The sequence below is a fragment of the Melanerpes formicivorus genome, unplaced genomic scaffold (genome assembly GCF_026170545.1).
Source record: "Melanerpes formicivorus ecotype bairdi unplaced genomic scaffold, bMelFor1.0.p_v2 SCAF_1, whole genome shotgun sequence".
Classification (NCBI taxonomy): domain Eukaryota; kingdom Metazoa; phylum Chordata; class Aves; order Piciformes; family Picidae; genus Melanerpes; species Melanerpes formicivorus.
Window position 1 is genome coordinate 65,239,216 of NW_027142353.1, and position 19,594 is coordinate 65,258,809.

General features: G+C 53.3%; 1 protein-coding gene across 1 annotated transcript in view; it reads right to left on the bottom strand.

Moving 5' to 3' along the window:
- DEUP1 (deuterosome assembly protein 1) overlaps positions 1 to 19,594 on the bottom strand; it is an 85,716-nt gene that overhangs the window by 37,971 nt on the left and 28,151 nt on the right. The window contains exon 6 of the mRNA XM_068149127.1: positions 19,382 to 19,594. Within this exon, the coding sequence (XP_068005228.1) occupies positions 19,382 to 19,594 (213 nt within the window). The remainder of the gene's footprint in view (positions 1 to 19,381) is intronic.

Consider the following 19,594-nt stretch of genomic DNA (forward strand, 5'->3'; position numbering starts at 1 on the left):
CCGGTCCCCGCGACGCGCTCGCGGGCTCTGCCCGTGGAGATCAAGACTGGGCTCTTGCTCTGCGCTTCCCGCCTTCGTGCCGCCCTGTTCCTCTGTCACAGTATCGCAGTATCACAGTATAACTGAGGATGGAAGAGACCTCGAGGATCATCGAGCCCAACTTATCAACACAGACTTCAGGACTAAACCATGGCACCAAGGGCCGCGTCCAATCTCCTCTTGAACGCCCCCAGGGACGGGGACTCCACCACCTCCCTGGGCAGCCCATTCCAATGACGAACGACTCGCTCGGTGAAGAGCTTTCTCCTCCCCTCGAGTCTAAACCTCCCCTGGCGCAGCTTGAGACTGTGTCCCCTTGCTGTCCCTCTGGCAGCCTCACTTCGTGCTGTTTCTCCCCTGTCCCGTCCCCTTCTCCCCTGCCCGGCCTGCGCCATGACTATTGCGAGGCGGCTCTGGGTTTCCGCCGGTGGCAGCAGGGGCGGCGGCCCTGTGCCTACGCTTCGGGCTGCGGTGCCCCTGTTGCCGGTCCTGGCCCGTCCCTTCTCTCTGCCCGCGGGTGTGCGGCAGAATCGGACCAATCCGGGGCCGCGTTGTGCGCTACCGCCCCTCCCCCCCGCTGGTTCCTGCTCGCCTCCATTTATGCTTTCGACAATTGGTTGTGTTGCTTTCAATTTTGCAATTCTTGGCTTTAGTCCGCACAGAAGTCTTCTTCGGTCACCTTTAGAGAATCTCTGCCTGCCTGGCCGCCCCCTACAAACACCGCTTTTCCGTTGCTAATCTTCGTTGCTTAAAGTAAGAGGGGAAGGAACTGCTCATGTCATATGATAAGAAGAGTAGCTATCCTTGGCTTTTGGTTGGCTTTTGCTTTTCCCCTTTTTAAAAATATATCGTACGTTTCCATCTTATGGTGTAAAACTTGTTCAGTTTTGTGATTCTTTTTTTTTTTTTTTTTTTTGTGGGTGGTGGTTTGCTCTTCAAAAATTATTTTTCAAGGTCAAAAAAGACATTATTTCTGACCCAAAAGTCTCCTAAAAAGTAAATATTCTGACTTGACAAGATAGTAAATATCAACTATATAAAATAGAGCTATTTTAATTAGCTTGTCTATTAATCCTTTTATCATAAAAATATGTAATGAGGCTCAGATAAATGCTTCAATCTCAGAGTAGTAGAAATGAGCTTGCTTCCCGTCATTCCCTCTGGCAGACATAGGTATACACGTGTCAGGACATAGCACCGCACAGCACCAGCCTCGCAGAGCCGTACTAGAGTTCCCTGGGGCCGACCTGGTTGAGGACTGCGGAGGGAGAGTGGACCGCAACGGCAGTCTCCGCCCCTTTTCCAGGCCCCAGACCCCGAGGCCGCCACCTCCGCGCGGCTCAACGCGCTTCCCGTCAGATGCAGCCGCGGGGCTCTGCTTGGCGCCGGTCCCCGCGACGCGCTCTCGGGCTCTGCCCGTGGAGATCAGGACTGCGCTCCAGGACTGGGCTCTTGCCCTGCGCCTCCCGATTTCGTGCCGCCCTGTCCCTCCGGCAGCCTCACTTCGTGCTGTTTCCCCCCTGTCTGAATTGTCTGCTGAACTGTCTGCTGCAAAATAAATATTCTGGCTTGACAAGATAGTATATATCAACTATATAAGATAGAGCTATTTTAATTAGCTTGTCTATTAATCCTTTCATCATAAAAACATGTAATGAGGCTCTGATAAATGAAGAGATGCCTCAAAATCACAGTAGCAGAAATCAGATTGCCTCCCGCCTTTGCCTCTGCCAGACAGAACCACGCACTTCTCACAGCATAGCACCCCACACCACCATGCTCTCAGAGCCGTGCTGTATTTCCCTGGAGCCGACCTGGTTGAGGACTGCGGAGGGAGGCGGGACCGCAACGGCAGTCTCCGCCCCTTTACCAGGCACTAGCCCCCGAGGCCGCCACCTCCGCGCGGCTCAACGCGCTTCCTGTGAGATGCGGCCGCGGGGCTCTGCTTGGCGCCGGTCCCCTCGACGCGCTCGCGGGCTCTGCCCGTGGAGATCTGCACTGGGCTCCAGGACTGGACTCTTGCCCTGCGCCTCCCGATTTCGTGCCGCCCTGTCCCTCTGGCAGCCTCACTTCGTGCTCTTTCTGCCCTGTCTGAAATGTCTGCTGAACTGTCTGCTGAAAAATAAGTATTGTGTCTTGACAAGATAGTATATATCGACTATATAAGATAGAGCTATTATAATTAGCTTGTCTATTATTCCTTTCATCATTAAAATATGTAATGGGGCTCAGATAAATGAAGAGATGTCTCAATATCACAGTAGCAGAAATCAGATTGCCTCCCGCCTTTGCCTCTGCCAGACAGAACCACGCACTTCTCACAGCATAGCACCCCACACCACCATGCTCTCAGAGCCGTGCTGTATTTCCCTGGAGCCGACCTGGTTGAGGACTGCGGAGGGAGGCGGGACCGCAACGGCAGTCTCCGCCCCTTTACCAGGCCCTAGCTCCCGAGGCTGTCACCTCTACGCGGCTCAACGCCCTTCCCGTCAGATGCGGCCGCGGGGCTCTGCTTGGCGCTGCTCCCCGCGACGGGCTCGCGGGCTCTGCCCGTGGAGATTAGGACTGGGCTCTTGCTCTGTGCCTCCCGATTTCGTGCCGCCCTTTCCCTCTGGCAGCCTCACTTCGTGCTGTTTCTCCCCTGTCTGAACTGTCTGCTGAACTGTCTGGTGAAAAATAAATATTGTGGCTTGACAAGATAGTATATATCAACTATATAAGATAGAGGTATTTTAATTAGCTTGTCTATTAATCCTTTTATCATAAAAACATGTAATGAGGCTCAGATAAATGAAGAGATGTCTCAATACCACAGTAGCAGAAATCGGTTTGCTTCCCGCCTTTGCCTCTGCCATACATAACAACACACTTCTCACAGCGTAGCACCCCACACCACCATGCTCTCAGAGCCGTACTAGCGTTCCCTGGAGCCGACCTGGTTGAGGACTGCGGAGGGAGGCGGGACCGCAACGGCAGTCTCCGCCCCTTTTCCAGGCCCTAGCCCCCGAGGCTGCCACCTCCGCGCGGCTCAACGCGCTTCCCGTCAGATGCGGCCGCGGGGCTCTGCTTGGCGCCGGTCCCCGCGACGCGCTCACGGGCTCTGTCCCTGGTGATCCGGACTGGACTCTTGCTCTGCGCTTCCCGCCTTCGTGCCGCCCTGTTCCTCTGTCACAGTATCGCAGTATCACAGTATAACTGAGGATGGAAGAGACCTCGAGGATCATCGAGTCCAACCTATCAACACAGACTTCAGGACTAAACCATGGCACCAAGGGCCACGTCCAATCTCCTCTTGAACGCCCCCAGGGACGGGGACTCCACCACCTCCCTGGGCAGCCCATTCCAATGACGAACGACTCGCTCGGTGAAGAGCTTTCTCCTCCCCTCGAGTCTAAACCTCCCCTGGCGCAGCTTGAGACTGTGTCCCCTTGCTGTCCCTCTGGCAGCCTCACTTCGTGCTGTTTCTCCCCTGTCCCGTCCCCTTCTCCCCTGCCCGGCCTGCGCCATGACTATTGCGAGGCGGCTCTGGGTTTCCGCCGGTGGCAGCAGGGGCGGCGGCCCTGGGCCTACGCTTCGGGCTGCGGTGCCCCTGTTGCCGGTCCTGGCCCGTCCCTTCTCTCCGCCCGCGGGTGTGCGGAAGAATCGGACCAATCGGGGGCCGCGTTGTGCGCTACCGCCCCCCCCCTCCGCTGGTTCCTGCTCGCCTCCATTTATGCTTTGGACAATTGGTTGTGTTGCTTTCAATTTTGCAATTCTTAGCTTTAGCCCGCACAGAAGTCTTTCTCGGTCACCTTTAGAGAATCTCTGCCTGCCTGGCTGCCCTCTACAAACACCGCTTTTCTGTTGCTAATCTTCGTTGCTTAAAGTAAGAAGGGAAGGAACTGCTCATGTCATGCGATAAGAAGAGTAGCTATCCTTGGCTTTTGGTTGGCTTTTGGGTTTCCCCTTTTTCAAAATATATCGTACTTTTCCTTCTTATGGTGTAAAACTTGTTCAGTTTTGTGATTCTTTTTTTTTTTTGTTGGTGGTGGTTTGCTCTTCTAAAATTATTTTTTCAAGGTCAAAAAAGGCATTATTTCTGACCCAAAAGTCTGCTAAAAAGTAAATATTCTGACTTGACAAGATAGTAAATATCAACTATATAAAATAGAGCTATCTTAATTAGCATGTCTATTAACCCTTTTATTATAAAAATATGTAATGAGGTTCAGATAAATGCTTCAATCTCACAGTAGTAGAAATGAGCTTGCTTCCCGCCTTTCCCTGTGACAGACATAGATATACACGTGTCACGACGCAGCACTGCACAGCACCAGCCGTGCAGAGCCATACTAGAGCTCCCTGGTTCCGACCTGGTTGAGGACTGTGGAGATGCCGCAATATCACAGTAGCAGAAATCAGTTTGCTTCCCGCCTTTGCCTCTGCCAGACATAACTACGCACTTCTCATAGCGTAGCACCCCACACCACCATGCTGTCAGAGCCGTGCTGTATTTCCCTGGGGCCGACCTGTTTGAGGACTGCGAAGGGAGAGTGAACCGCAACGGCAGTCTCCGCCCCTTTTGTAGGCCCTAGCCCCCGAGGCTGCCACCTCCGCACGGCTCAACGCGCTTCCCGTCAGATGCGGCCGCGGGGCTCTGCTTGGCGCCGGTCCCCTCGACGCGCTCGCGGCCTCTGCCCCTGGAGATCTGGACTGGGCCCCAGGACTGTGCTCTTGCCCTGTGCCTCCCGATTTCGTGCCCCCCTGTTCCTCTGGCAGCCTGACTTGGTGCTGATTCTCCCCTGTCTGAAATGTCTGCTGAACTGTCTGCTGAAAAATAAATATTGTGGCTTGACAAGATAGTATATATCAACTATATAAGATAGAGCTATTTTAATTAGCTTGCCTATTAATCCTTTCATCATAAAAACATGTAATGAGGCTCAGACAAATGAAGAGATGCCTCAATATCACAGTAGCAGAAATCAGTTTGCTTCTCGCCTTTGCCTCTGCCAGAGATAACAACACACTTCTCACAGCGTAGCACCCCACACCACCATGCTGTCAGTGCCGTGCTGTATTTCCCTGGGGCCGACCTGATTGAGGACTGCAGAGGGAGGCGCGACGCGCCTGCGGGCTCTGCCCGTGGAGATCTGGACTGGGCTCCAGGACTGGGCTTTTGCCCTGCACCTCCCGATTTCGTGCCGCCCTGTCCCTCTGGCAGCCTCACTTCGTGCTCTTTCTGCCCTGTCTGAAATGTCTGCTGAACTGTCTGCTGAAATTTAAAAATTGTGGCTTGACAAGATAGTATATATCAACTATATAAGATAGAGCTATTTTAATTAGCTTGTCTATTAATCCTTTCATCGTAAAAACATGTAATGAGGCTCAGATAAATGCTTCAATCTCATAGTAGCAGAAATCAGTTAGCTTCCCGGTTTTCCCTGTGCCAGACATAGGTATACACGTGTCACGATGCAGCACGGCACAGCACCTGCTTCGCAGAGCCATATGAGAGTTCCCTGGTTCCGACCTGGTTGAGGACTGAGGAGATGCCTCACTATCACAGTAGCGGAAATCAGGTTTCTTCCCGCCTTTTCCTCTGCCAGACATAAGAACGCACTTCTCATAGCGTAGAACCCCACAACACCATGCTCTTACAGACGTACTAGAGTTCCCTGGAGCCGACCTGGTTGAGGACTGCGGAGGGAGGCGGGACCGCAGAGGCAGTCTCCGCCCCTTTTGCAGGCCCTAGCCCCCGAGGCCGCCACCTCCGCTCGGCTCAACGCGCTTCCTGTGAGATGCGGCCGCGGGGCTCTGCTTGGCGCCGGTCCCCGCGATGCGCTCGCGGGCTCTGCCCGTGGAGATCTGGACTGTGCTCCAGGACTGGGCTCTTGCCCTGCGCCTCCCTATTTCGTGCCGCCCTGTCCCTCTGGCAGCCTCACTTCGTGCTCTTTCTGCCCTGTCTGAAATGTCTGCTGAACTGTCTGCTGAAAAATAAATATTGTGGCTTGACAAGATAGTATATATCAACTATATAAGATAGAGCTATTTTAATTAGCTTGACTATTAATACTTTCATCATAAAAATATGTACTGGGGCTCAGATAAATGAAGAGATGTCTCAATATCACAGTAGCAGAAATCAGTTGGCTTCCCGCCTTTGTCTCTGCCATACATAACAACACACTTCTCACAGCGTAGCACCCCACACCACCATGATCTCAGAGTCGTACTAGAGTTCCCTGGAGCCGACCTCGTTGAGGACTGCGGTGGTAAGCGGGACCGCAACGGCAGTCTCCGCCCCTTTTTCCAGGCCCTAGCCCCCGAGGCCGCCACCTCCGCGCGGCTCAACGCCCTTCCCGTCAGATGCGGCCGCGGGGCTCTGCTTGGCGCCGGTCCCCGCGACGCGCTCGCGGGCTCTGTCCCTGGAGATCAAGACTGGGCTCTTGCTCTGCGCTTCCCCCCTTCGTGCCGCCCTGTTCCTCTGTCACAGTATCGCAGTATCACAGTATAACTGAGGCTGGAAGAGACCTCGAGGATCATCGAGTCCAACCTATCAACACAGACCTCAGGACTAAACCATGGCACCAAGGGCCACGTCCAATCTCCTCTTGAACGCCCCCAGGGACGGTGACTCCACCACCTCCCTGGGCCGCCCATTCCAATGACGAACGACTCGCTCGGTGAAGAGCTTTCTCCTCCCCTCGAGTCTAAACCTCCCCTGGCGCAGCTTGAGACTGTGTCCCCTTGCTCTCCCCCTGGCAGCCTCACTTCGTGCTGTTTCTCCCCTGTCCCGTCCCCTTCTCCCCTGCCCGGATTCCGCCACGACTATTGGGAGGCGGTCTGGGTTTCCGCCGGTGGCAGCAGGGGCGGCGGCCCTGGGCCTGCGCTTCGGGCTGCGGTGCCCCTGTTGCCGGTCCTGGCCCGTCCCTTCTCTCTGCCCGCGGGTGTGCGGCAGAATCGGACCAATCCGGGGCCGCGTTCTGCGCTACCGCCCCTCCCCCCCCGCTGGTTCCTGCTCGCCTCCATTTATGCTTTCGACAATTGGTTGTGTTGCTTTCAATTTTGCAATTCTTTGCTTTAGTCCGCACAGAAGTCTTCCTCGATCACCTTTAGAGAATCTCTGCCTGCCTGGCTGCCCTCTACAAACACCGCCTTTCTGTTGCTAATCTTCGTTGCTTAAAGTAAGAGGGGAAGGAACTGCTCATGTCATGTGATAAGAAGAGTAGCTATCCTTGGCTTTTGGTTGGCTTTTGGGTTTCCCCTTTTTCAAAATATATCGTACTTTTCCTTCTTATGGTGTAAAACTTGTTCAGTTTTGTGATTCTTTTTTTTTGTTGTTGGTGGTTTGCTCTTCAAAAATGATTTTTTCAAGGTCAAAAAAAGACATTATTTCTGACCCAAAAGTCTGCTAAAAAGTAAATATTCTGACTTGACAAGATAGTAAATATCAACTATATAATGTAGAGCTATTTTAATTAGCTTGTCTATTAACCCTTTTATCATAAAAATATGTAATGAGGTTCAGATAAATGCTTCAATCTCACAGTAGTAGAAATGAGCTTGCTTCCCGCCTTTCCCTGTGACAGACATAGATATACACGTGTCACGACGCAGCACTGCACAGCACCAGCCGTGCAGAGCCGTACTAGAGCTCCCTGGTTCCGACCTGGTTGAGGACTGTGGAGATGCCGCAATATCACAGTAGCAGAAATCAGTTTGCTTCCCGCCTTTGCCTCTGCCAGACATAACTACGCACTTCTCATAGCGTAGCACCCCAGAACACCATGCTGTCAGAGCCGTGCTGTATTTCCCTGGGGTTGACCTGGTTGAGGACTGCGGAGGGAGGCGGGACCGCAACGGCAGTCTCCGCTGCCTTTCCGGGCCCTAGGCCCCGAGGCCGCCACCTCCGCGCGGCTCAACGCGCTTCCCGTCAGATGCGGCCGCGGGGCTCTGCTTGGCGCCGGTCCCCTCGACGCGCTCGCGGGCTCTGCCTGCGGAGATCTGGACTGGGCTCCAGAACTGGGCTCCAGGACTGGACTCTTGCCCTGCGCCTCCCGATTTCGTGCCGCCCTGTCCCTCTGGCAGCCTCACTTCGTGCTGTTTCTCCCGTTTGAAATGTCTGCTGAAATGTCTGCTGAAATTTAAATATTGTGGCTTGACAAGATAGTAAATATCAACTATATAAGATAGAGCTATTTTAATTAGCTTGTCTATTAACCCTTTTATCATAAAAATATGCAATGACGCTCAGATAAATGCTTCAATCTCAGAGTAGTAGAAATGAGCTTGCTTCCTGCCTTTCCCTATGCCAGACATAGGTGTACCCGCCTCACAACGTAGCACCCCACACCACCATGCTCTCAGAGCCGTACTAGAGTTCCCTGGAGCCGACCTGGTTGAGGACTGCGGAGGGAGAGTGGACCGCAACGGCAGTCTCCGCCCCTTTTCCAGGCACTAGGCCCCGAGGCCGCCACCTCCGCGCGGCTCAACGCGCTTCCTGTGAGATGCGGCCGCGGGGCTCTGCTTGGCGCCGGTCCTCGCGACGCGCTCTCGGGCTCTGCCCGTGGAGATCAGGACTGCGCTCCAGGACTGGGCTCTTGCCCTGCGCCTCCTGATTCCGTGCCGCCCTGTCCCTCCGGCAGCCTCACTTCGTGCTGTTTCCCCCCTGTCTGAAATGTCTGCAATGTCTGCTGACCTGTCTGGTGAAAAATAAATATTGTGGCTCGACAAGATAGTATACATCAACTATATAAGATAGAGCTATTTTAATTAGCTTGTCTATTAATCCTTTCATCTTAAAAACATGTAATGAGGCTCTGATAAATGAAGAGATGCCTCAATATCACAGTAGCAGAAATCAGTTTGCTTCCCGCCCTTGCCTCTGCCAGACATAACTACACACTTCTCACAGCATAGAACCCCAGAACACCATGCTGTCAGAGCCGTGCTGTATCTCCCTGGGGCCGACCTGTTTGAGGACTGCGGAGGGAGGCGGGACCGCAACGGCAGTCTCCGCCCCTTTTCCAGGCCCTAGCCCCCGAGGCCGCCACCTCCGCGCGGCTCAACGCGCTTCCCCTCAGATGCGGCCGCGGGGCTGTGCTTGGCGCCGGTCCCCGCGATGGGCTCGCGGGCTCTGCCCGTGGAAATCAGGACTGGGCTCTTGCTCTGCGCTTCCCGCCTTCGTGCCGCCCTGTTCCTCTGTCACAGTATCGCAGTATCACAGTATAACTGAGGCTGGAAGAGACCTCGAGGATCATCGAGTCCAACCTATCAACACAGACCTCAGGACTAAACCATGGCACCAAGGGCCACGTCCAATCTCCTCTTGAACGCCCCCAGGGACGGTGACTCCACCACCTCCCTGGGCAGCCCATTCCAATGACGAACGACTCGCTCGGTGAAGAGCTTTCTCCTCCCCTCGAGTCTAAAGCTGTCAGCCCATGGCCAAGCTGTCAGCCCATGGCTTGGACGGGAGCACACTGCGATGGGTTAGGAACTGGCTGGAGGGCCGAGCCCAGAGAGTGGTGGTGAATGGTGCCACATCCAGCTGGCAACCAGTCACTAGTGGTGTGCCCCAAGGATCAGTGCTGGGCCCTGTGCTCTTTAACATCTTTATTGATGATCTGGATGAGGGCATTGAGTCCATCATCAGTAAATTTGCTGACGACACCAAGCTGGGGGCAAGAGTTGATCTGCTGGAGGGTAGAGAGGCTCTGCAGAGAGACCTGGACAGGCTGGACAGATGGGCAGAATCCAACGGCATGAGATTTAACACATCCAAATGCCGGGTTCTGCACATTGGCCACAACAACCCCATGCAGTGCTACAGGCTGGGGTCAGAGTGGCTAGAGAGCAGCCAGGCAGAGAGGGATCTGGGGGTGCTGGTTGATGGTAGGCTTAACATGAGCCTGCAGTGTGCCCAGGCAGCCAAGAGGGCAAATGGCATCCTGGCCTGCATCAAGAACAGTGTGGCCAGCAGGAGCAGGGAGGTCATTCTGCCCCTCTACACTGCACTGGTTAGGCCACACCTCGAGTACTGTGTCCAGTTCTGGGCCCCTCAGTTTAGGAAGGATGTTGACTTGCTGGAACGAGTCCAGAGAAGAGCAACAAAGTTGGTGAGGGGTTTGGAACACAAGCCCTATGAGGAGAGGCTGAGGGAGCTGGGGCTGCTTAGCCTGGAGAAGAGGAGACTTAGGGGTGACCTTATCACTCTCTACAACTACCTGAAGGGAGGTTGTAGACAGGCTGATGATGGTCTCTTCTCCCAGGCACCCAGTACCAGAACAAGAGGACACAGTCTCAAGCTGCGCCAGGGGAGGTTCAGGTTGGATGTTAGGAAGAAGTTCTATACAGAAAGAGTGATTGCGCTATGGAACGGGTTGCCCGGGGAGGTGGTGGAGTCGCCGTCATTGAAGGTGTTCAGAAGGAGACTTGACGGGGTGCTTGGTGCCATGGGTTAGCTGTTTGGGTGGGTTGGATTGGTTGATGGGTTGGACACGATGATCTTGAAGGTCTCTTCCAACCTGGTTTGGTTTATTCTAATAATAAAGGTTTATTCTAATAATAAACCTCCCCTGGCGCAGCTTGAGACTGTGTCCCCTTGCTCTCCCCCTGGCAGCCTCACTTCGTGCTGTTTCTCCCCTGTCCCGTCCCCTTCTCCCCTGCCCGGCCTGCGCCACTACTATTGCGAGGCGGCTCTGGGTTTCCGCCGGTGGCAGCAGGGGCGGCGGCCCTGGGCCTACGCTTTGGGCTGCGGTGCCCCTGTTGCCGGTCCTGGCCCGTCCCTTCTCTCTGCCCGCGGGTCTGCGGCAGAATCGGACCAATCCGGGGCCGCGTTCTGCGCTACCGCCCCTCCCCTCCTCTGGTTCCTGCTCGCCTCCATTTATGCTTTGGACAATTGGTTGTGTTGCTTTCAATTTTGCAATTCTTAGCTTTAGTCCGCACAGAAATCTTCCTCGGTCACCTTTAGAGAATCTCTGCCTGCCTGGCCGCCCCCTACAAACACCGCCTTTCTGTTGCTAATCTTCGTTGCTTAAAGTAAGAAGGGAAGGAACTGCTCATGTCATGTGATAAGAAGAGTAGCTATCCTTGGCTTTTGGTTGGCTTTTGGGTTTCCCCTTTTTCAAAATATATCGTACTTTTCCTTCTTATGGTGTAAAACTTGTTCAGTTTTGTGATTCTTTTATTTTTTTGTTGTTGGTGGTTTGCTCTTCAAAAATGATTTTTTCAAGGTCAAAAAAAGACATTATTTCTGACCCAAAAGTCTGCTAAAAAGTAAATATTCTGACTTGACAAGATAGTAAATATCAACTATATAAAATGGAGCTATTTTAATTAGCTTTTCTATTAATCCTTTTATCATAAAAATATGTAATGAGGTTCAGATAAATGCTTCAACCTCACAGTAGTAGAAATGAGCTTGCTTCCCGCATTTCCCTCTGACAGACATAGGTATACACGTGTCAGGACATAGCACTGCACAGCACCAGCCGTGCAGAGCCGTACTAGAGTTCCCTGGTTCCGACCTGGTTGAGGACTGTGGAGATGCCGCAATATCACAGTAGCAGAAATCAGTTTGCTTCCCGCCTTTGCCTCTGCCAGACATAACTACGCACTTCTACAGCGTAGCACCCCAGAACACCATGCTGTCAGAGCCGTGCTGTATTTCCCTGGGGCTGACCTGGTTGAGGACTGCGGAGGGAGGCGGGACCGCAACGGCAATCTCCGCTGCCTTTCCGGGCCCTAGCCCCCGAGGCCGCCACCTCCGCGCGGCTCAACGCGCTTCCCGTCAGATGCGGCCGCGGGGCTCTGCTTGTCGCCGGTCCCCTCGACGCGCTCGCGGGCTCTGCCTGTGGAGATCAGGACTGGGCTCCAGAACTGGGCTCCAGGACTGGGCTCCAGGACTGGACTCTTGCCCTGCGCCTCCCGATTTCGTGCGGCCCTGTCCCTCTGGCAGCCTCACTTCGTGCTGTTTCTACGTTTGAAATGTCTGCTGAAATTTAAATATTGTGGCTTGACAAGATAGTAAATATCAACTATATAAGATAGAGCTATTTTAATTAGCTTGTCTATTAACCCTTTTATCATAAAAATATGCAATGACGCTCAGATAAATGCTTCAATCTCAGAGTAGTAGAAATGAGCTTGCTTCCTGCCTTTCCCTGTGCAAGACATAGGTGTACCCGTCTCACAACGTAGCACCGCACAGCACCGGCCTCGCAGAGCTAGAGTTCCCTGGAGCCGACCTGTTTGAAGACTGCGGAGGGAGGCGGGACCGCAACGGCAGTCTCCGCCCCTTTTCCAGGCCCTAGCCCCCGAGGCCGCCACCTCCGCGCGGCTCAACGCGCTTCCCGTCAGATGCGGCCGCGGGGCTCTGCTTGTCGCCGGTCCCCGCGATGCGCTCGCGGGCTCTGCCCGTGGAGATCAAGACTGGGCTCTTGCTCTGCGCTTCCCCCCTTCGTGCCGCCCTGTTCCTCTGTCACAGTATCGCAGTATCACAGTATAACTGAGGCTGGAAGAGACCTCGAGGATCATCGAGCCCAACCTATCAACACAGACCTCAGGACTAAACCATGGCACCGAGGGCCACGTCCAATCTCCTCTTGAACGCCCCCAGGGACGGGGACTCCACCACCTCCCTGGGCAGCCCATTCCAATGACGAACGACTCGCTCGGTGAAGAGCTTTCTCCTCACCTCGAGTCTAAACCTCCCCTGGCGCAGCTTGAGACTGTGTCCCCTTGCTGTCCCTCTGGCAGCCTCACTTCGTGCTGTTTCTCCCCTGTCCCGTCCCCTTCTCCCCTGCCCGGATTCCGCCACGACTATTGGGAGGCGGCTCTGGGTTTCCGCCGGTGGCAGCAGGGGCGGCGGCCCTGGGCCTACGCTTCTGGCTGCGGTGCCCCTGTTGCCGGTCCTGGCCCGTCCCTTCTCTCTGCCCGCGGGTCTGCGGCAGAATCGGACCAATCCGGGGCCGCGTTCTGCGCTACCGCCCCTCCCCCCCCGCTGGTTCCTGCTCGCCTCCATTTATGCTTTCGACAATTGGTTGTGTTGCTTTCAATTTTGCAATTCTTAGCTTTAGTCCGCACAGAAATCTTCCTCGGTCACCTTTAGAGAATCTCTGCCTGCCTGGCTGCCCTCTACAAACACCGCCTTTCTGTTGCTGATCTTCGTTGCTTAAAGTAAGAGGGGAAGGAACTGCTCATGTCATGTGATAAGAAGAGTAGCTATCCTTGGCTTTTGGCTGGCTTTTGGGTTTCCCCTTTTTCAAAATATATCGTACTTTTCCTTCTTATGGTGTAAAACTTGTTCAGTTTTGTTTCTTTTTTTTTTTTGTGGTTGGTGGTTTGCTCTTCAAAAATGATTTTTTCAAGGTCAAAAAAAGACATTATTTCTGACCCAAACAAGATAGTAAATATCAACTATATAAAATAGAGCTATCTTAATTAGCAAGTCTATTAACCCTTTTATTATAAAAATATGTAAAGAGGTTCAGATAAATGCTTCAATCTCACAGTAGTAGAAATGAGCTTGCTTCCCGCCTTTCCCTGTGACAGACATAGATATACACGTGTCACGACGCAGCACTGCACAGCACCAGCCGTGCAGAGCCGTACTAGAGCTCCCTGGTTCCGACCTGGTTGAGGACTGTGGAGATGCCGCAATATCACAGTAGCAGAAATCAGTTTGCTTCCCGCCTTTGCCTCTGCCAGACATAACTACGCACTTCTCATAGCGTAGCACCCCAGAACACCATGCTGTCAGAGCCGTGCTGTATTTCCCTGGGGCTGACCTGGTTGAGGACTGCGGAGGGAGGCGGGACCGCAACGGCAATCACCGCTGCCTTTCCAGGCCCTAGCCCCCGAGGCCGCCACCTCCGCGCGGCTCAACGCGCTTCCCGTCAGATGCGGCCGCGGGGCTCTGCTTGGCGCCGGTCCCCGCGACGCGCTCGCGGGCTCTGCCTGTGGAAATCAGGACTGGGCTCTTGCCCTGCGCCTCCCGATTTCGTGCGGCCCTGTCCCTCTGGCAGCCTCACTTCGTGCTGTTTCTACGTTTGAAATGTCTGCTGAAATGTCTGCTGAAATTTAAATATTGTGGCTTGACAAGATAGTAAATATCAACTATATAAGATAGAGCTATTTTAATTAGCTTGTCTATTAACCCTTTTGTCATAAAACTATGCAATGACGCTCAGATAAATGCTTCAATCTCAGAGTAGTAGAAATGAGCTTGCTTCCTGCCTTTCCCTATGCCAGACATAGGTGTACCCGCCTCACAACGTAGCACCGCACAGCACCAGCCTCGCAGAGCTGTACTAGAGTTCCCTGGAGCCGACCTGGTTGAGGACTGCGGAGGGAGAGTGGACCGCAACGGCAGTCTCCGCCCCTTTTCCAGGCACTAGGCCCCGAGGCTGCCACCTCCGCGCGGCTCAACGCGCTTCCTGTGAAATGCGGCCGTGGGGCTCTGCTTGGAGCCCGTCCTCGCGACGAGCTCTCGGGCTCTGCCCGTGGAGATCAGGACTGCGCTCCAGGACTGGGCTCTTGCCCTGCGCCTCCTGATTTCGTGCCGCCCTGTCCCTCCGGCAGCCTCACTTCGTGCTGTTTCCCCCCTGTCTGAAATGTCTGCTGAACTGTCTGGTGAAAAATAAATATTCTGGCTTGACAAGATAGTATATATCAACTATATAAGATAGAGCTATTTTAATTAGCTTGTCTATTAATCCTTTCATCATAAAAACATGTAATAAGGCTCTGATAAATGAAGAGATGCCTCAATATCACAGTAGCAGAAATCAGATTGCCTCCCGCCTTTGCCTCTGCCAGACATAACTACGCACTTCTCACAGCATAGAACCCCAGAACACCATGCTGTCAGTGCCGTGCTGTATTTCCCTGGGGCCGACCTGTTTGAAGACTGCGGAGGGAGGCGGGACCGCAACGGCAGTCTCCGCCCCTTTTCCAGGCACTAGCCCCCGAGGCCGCCACCTCCGCGCGGCTCAACGCGCTTCCCCTCAGATGCGGCCGCGGGGCTCTGCTTGGCGCCGGTCCCCGCGATGCGCTCGCGGGCTCTGCCCGTGGAGATTAGGACTGGGCTCTTGCTCTGTGCCTCCCGATTTCGTGCCGCCCTGGCCCTCTGGCAGCCTCACTTCGTGCTGTTTCTCCCCTGTCTGAACTGTCTGCTGAACTGTCTGCTGCAAAATGAATATTGTGGCTTGACTTCTCACAGCGTAGCACCCCACACCAGTATGCTCTCAGAGTCGTACTAGAGTTCCCTGGAGCCGACCTGTTTGAGGACTGCGGAGGGAGGCGGGACCGCAACGGCAGTCTCCGCCCCTTTTCCAGGCCCTAGCCCCCGAGGCCGCCACCTCCGCGCGGCTCAACGCCCTTCCCGTCAGATGCGGCCGCGGGGCTCTGCTTGGCGCCGGTCCCCGCGACGCGCTCGCGGGCTCTGTCCCTGGAGATCTGGACTGGGCTCTTGCTCTGCGCTTCCCGCCTTCGTGCCGCCCTATTCCTCTGTCACAGTATCGCAGTATCACAGTATAACTGAGGATGGAAGAGACCTCGAGGATCATCGAGCCCAACTTATCAACACAGACCTCAGGACTAAACCATGGCACCAAGGGCCACGTCCAATCTCCTCTTGAACGCCCCCAGGGACGGGGACTCCACCACCTCCCTGGACCGCCCATTCCTATGACGAACGACTCGCTCGGTGAAGAGCTTTCTCCTCACCTCGAGTCTAAACCTCCCCTGGCGCAGCTTGAGACTGTGTCCCCTTGCTGTCCCTCTGGCAGCCTCACTTCGTGCTGTTTCTCCCCTGTCCCGTCCCCTTCTCCCCTGCCCGGCCTGCGCCATGACTATTGCGAGGCGGCTCTGGGTTTCCGCCGGTGGCAGCAGTGGGCGGCGGCCCTGGGCCTGCGCTTCGGGCTGCGGTGCCCCTGTTGCCGGTCCTGGCCGGTCCCTTCTCTCTGCCCGCGGGTGTGCGGCAGAATCGGACCAATCCGGGGCCGCGTTGTGCGCTACCGCCCCTCCCCCCCGCTGGTTCCTGCTCGCCTCCATTTATGCTTTCGACAATTGGTTGTGTTGCTTTCAATTTGCAATTCTTGGCTTTAGTCCGCACAGAAGTCTTCCTCGGTCACCTTTAGAGAATCTCTGCCTGCCTGGCTGCCCTCTACAAACACCGCCTATCTGTTGCTAATCTTCGTTGCCTAAATTAAGAGGGGAAGGAACCGCTCATGTCATGTGATAAGAAGAGTAGCTATCCTTGGCTTTTGGTTGGCTTTTGCTTTTCCCCTTTTTCAAAATATATCGTACTTTTCCTTCTTATGGTGTAAAACTTGTTCAGTTTTGTGATTCTTTTTTTTTGTTGTTGGTGGTTTGCTCTTCAAAAATTATTTTTTCAAGGTCAAAAAAGACATTTCTGATCCAAAAGTCTGCTAAAAAGTAAATATTCTGACTTGACAAGATAGTAAATATCAACTATATAAGATAGAGCTATTTTAATTAGCTTGTCTATTAATCCTTTTATCATAAAAATATGCAATGAGGCTCAGAAAAATGCTTCAATCTCAGAGTAGTAGAAATGAGCTTGCTTCCTGCCTTTCCCTATGCCAGACATAGGTATACCCGTCTCACAATGTAGCACCGCACAGCACCAGCCTCGCAGAGCCGTACTAGAGTTCCCTGGAGCCGACCTGGTTGAGGACTGCGGAGGGAGAGTGGACCGCAACGGCAGTCTCCGCGGCTTTTCCAGGCCCCAGACCCCGAGGCCGCCACCTCCGCGCGGCTCAACGCGCTTCCTGTGAGATGCGGCCGCGGGGCTCTGCTTGGCGCCGGTCCTCGCGACGCGCTCTCGGGCTCTGCCCGTGGAGATCAGGACTGCGCTCCAGGACTGGGCTCTTGCCCTGCGCCTCCCGATTTCGTGCCGCCCTGTCTCTCCGGCAGCCTCACTTCGTGCTGTTTCCCCCCTGTCTGAAATGTCTGCTGAACTGTCTGGTGAAAAATAAATATTGTGGCTTGACAAGATAGTATACATCAACTATATAAGATAGAGCTAATTTAATTAGCTTGTCTATTAATCCTTTCATCTTAAAAACATGTAATGAGGCTCTGATAAATGAAGAGATGCCTCAATATCACAGTAGCAGAAATCAGTTTGCTTCCCGCCTTTTCCTCTGCCAGACATAACTACGCACTTCTCATAGCGTAGCACCTCACTAGACCATGCTCTCAGAGCCGTGCTGGCTTCCCTGGAGCCGACCTGGTTGAGGACTGCGGAGGGAGGCGGGACCGCAGCGGCAGTCTCCGCCCCTTTTCCAGGTCCTAGCCCCCGAGGCCGCCACTTCCGCGCGGCTCAACGCGCTTCCCGTCAGATGCGGCCGCGGGGCTCTGCTTGGCGCCGGTCCGCGCGACGCGCTCGCGGGCTCTGCCCGTGGAGATCAGGACTGGGCTCTTGCTCTGCGCTTCCCGCCTTCGTGCCGCCCTGTGTCACAGTATCGCAGTATCACAGTATAACTGAGGCTGGAAGAGACCTCGAGGATCATCGAGTCCAACCTATCAACACAGATTTCAGGACTAAACCATGGCACCACGGGCCACGTCCAATCTCCTCTTGAATGCCGCCAGGGACGGGGACTCCACCACCTCCCTGGGCAGCCCATTCCAATGACGAACGACTCGCTCGGTGAAGAGCTTTCTCCTCCCCTCGAGTCTAAACCTCCCCTGGCTCAGCTTGAGACTGTGTCCCCTTGCTGTCCCTCTGGCAGCCTCACTTCGTGCTGTTTCTCCCCTGTCCCGTCCCCTTCTCCCCTGCCCGGCCTGCGCCACGACTATTGCGAGGCGGCTCTGGGTTTCCGCCGCTGGCAGCAGGGGCGGCGGCCCTGGGCCCGCGCTTCTGGCTGCGGTGCCCCTGTTGCCGGTCCTGGCCCGTCCCTTCTCTCTGCCCGCGGGTGTGCGGCAGAATCGGACCAATCCGGGGCCGCGTTGTGCGCTACCGCCCCTCCCCTCCGCTGGTTCCTGCTCGCCTCCATTTATGCTTTGGACAATTGGTTGTGTTGCTTTCAATTTTGCAATTCTTGGCTTTAGCCCGCACTCCTCGGTAACCTTTAGAGAATCTCTGCCTGCCTGGCTGCCCTCTACAAACACCGCCTTTCTGTTGCTAATCTTCGTTGCTTAAAGTAAGCAACGAAGAGGTGTTCAGGAGGAGACTTGATACGGTGCTTGGTTGCATGGTTTAGTTGATTAGGTGGTGTTGGATGATAGGTTGGACATGATGATCTTGAAGGTCTCTTCCAACCTGGTTTATTCTATATGAAAAGGAAATCTCAAAATTTTTCTGACCAGTTCCTCCTCTAATCTCACAGGTCTCTTCCAACCTGGTTAATTCCATTCCATTCCATTCCATTCCATTCCATTCCATTCCATTCCATTCCATTCCATTCCATTCCATTCCATTCCATTCCATTCCATTCCAGACTAGGCTGTTCTATTCTATTATAATGCTACTCAAAGGTTTTTGGGGTGTGTTGACCATGGCTGAATGCCAGGTGCCCACTAAAGCAGCTAGATGACTTCACTCACTGGTCAGAAGAGACAAAAAAAAAAAAAAAAAAAATACAACAAAAGGCTTCGTTAAGGGTCAAGGTAAGGACCAGGAGATATCACTCATCAGGGGCCAAACCTGTCACAGGCAAACCAGAACTGGCTAGAGGAATGAAATTTAATTAATTGCAAATCAAATCAGGGTAGGATACTGAGAAATAAACCCATTTTTCTTAAACCATTTTCTGCCCACCCTTTCCTTCTTTCTGCACTCAATTTCACTCCAAATTTCTCTACCTCCTCCCCTTATTGAATCTATTATTCTATGATTCTAAGAAGCCAAGTGAAGTAAGATAAGTTCCTGTTGATGCTATGGATATAGGAGAGTTATAAAACCCTAGATAAAGAGACAGGTCACCATCACTGGAGGTGTTTAGGAGGAGACTTGATAGGGTGCTTGGTTGCATGGTTTAGTTAATTAGGTGGTGTTGGATGATAGGTTGGAGACGATGATCTTGAAGGTCTCTTCCAACCTGGTCTATTCTATTCTATTCTATTCTATTCTATTCTATTCTATTCTATTCTATTCTATTCTATTCTATTCTATTCTATTCTATTCCAATCCATATCAAACACATTCCTGGTTTCTCTTTGTTTTACTAAAAAAGTGGTACTATTCTCAGCTCATTCAGCAAAGAATATACCTAATGTACAGGTCTACCATAGAAACACATCTCAGTCCCACTTTTTAAAGTATGTTCCTTGTGATTAATTCACCAACATGAATCCCACACTCATCACACAAAAGAAAAACTCTTGCTACCTGGCACTGCTTTTGATACATTTTGAGATCCTCCTGGAGTTTCAGATTTTCTTCTTCTAGTTTATTCTTGTTTATTGCAATTTCATTCACAGTTGCCTTTAGCTTTTCAATAATGAACTCATCCTTTTCACTGTTGTGCTGGCCATAGGTAATTACCTCTTCTTGGTTTTGTTTCTTACTGCTTATTTGGAACGGATAATTCTGAGTCTGCTT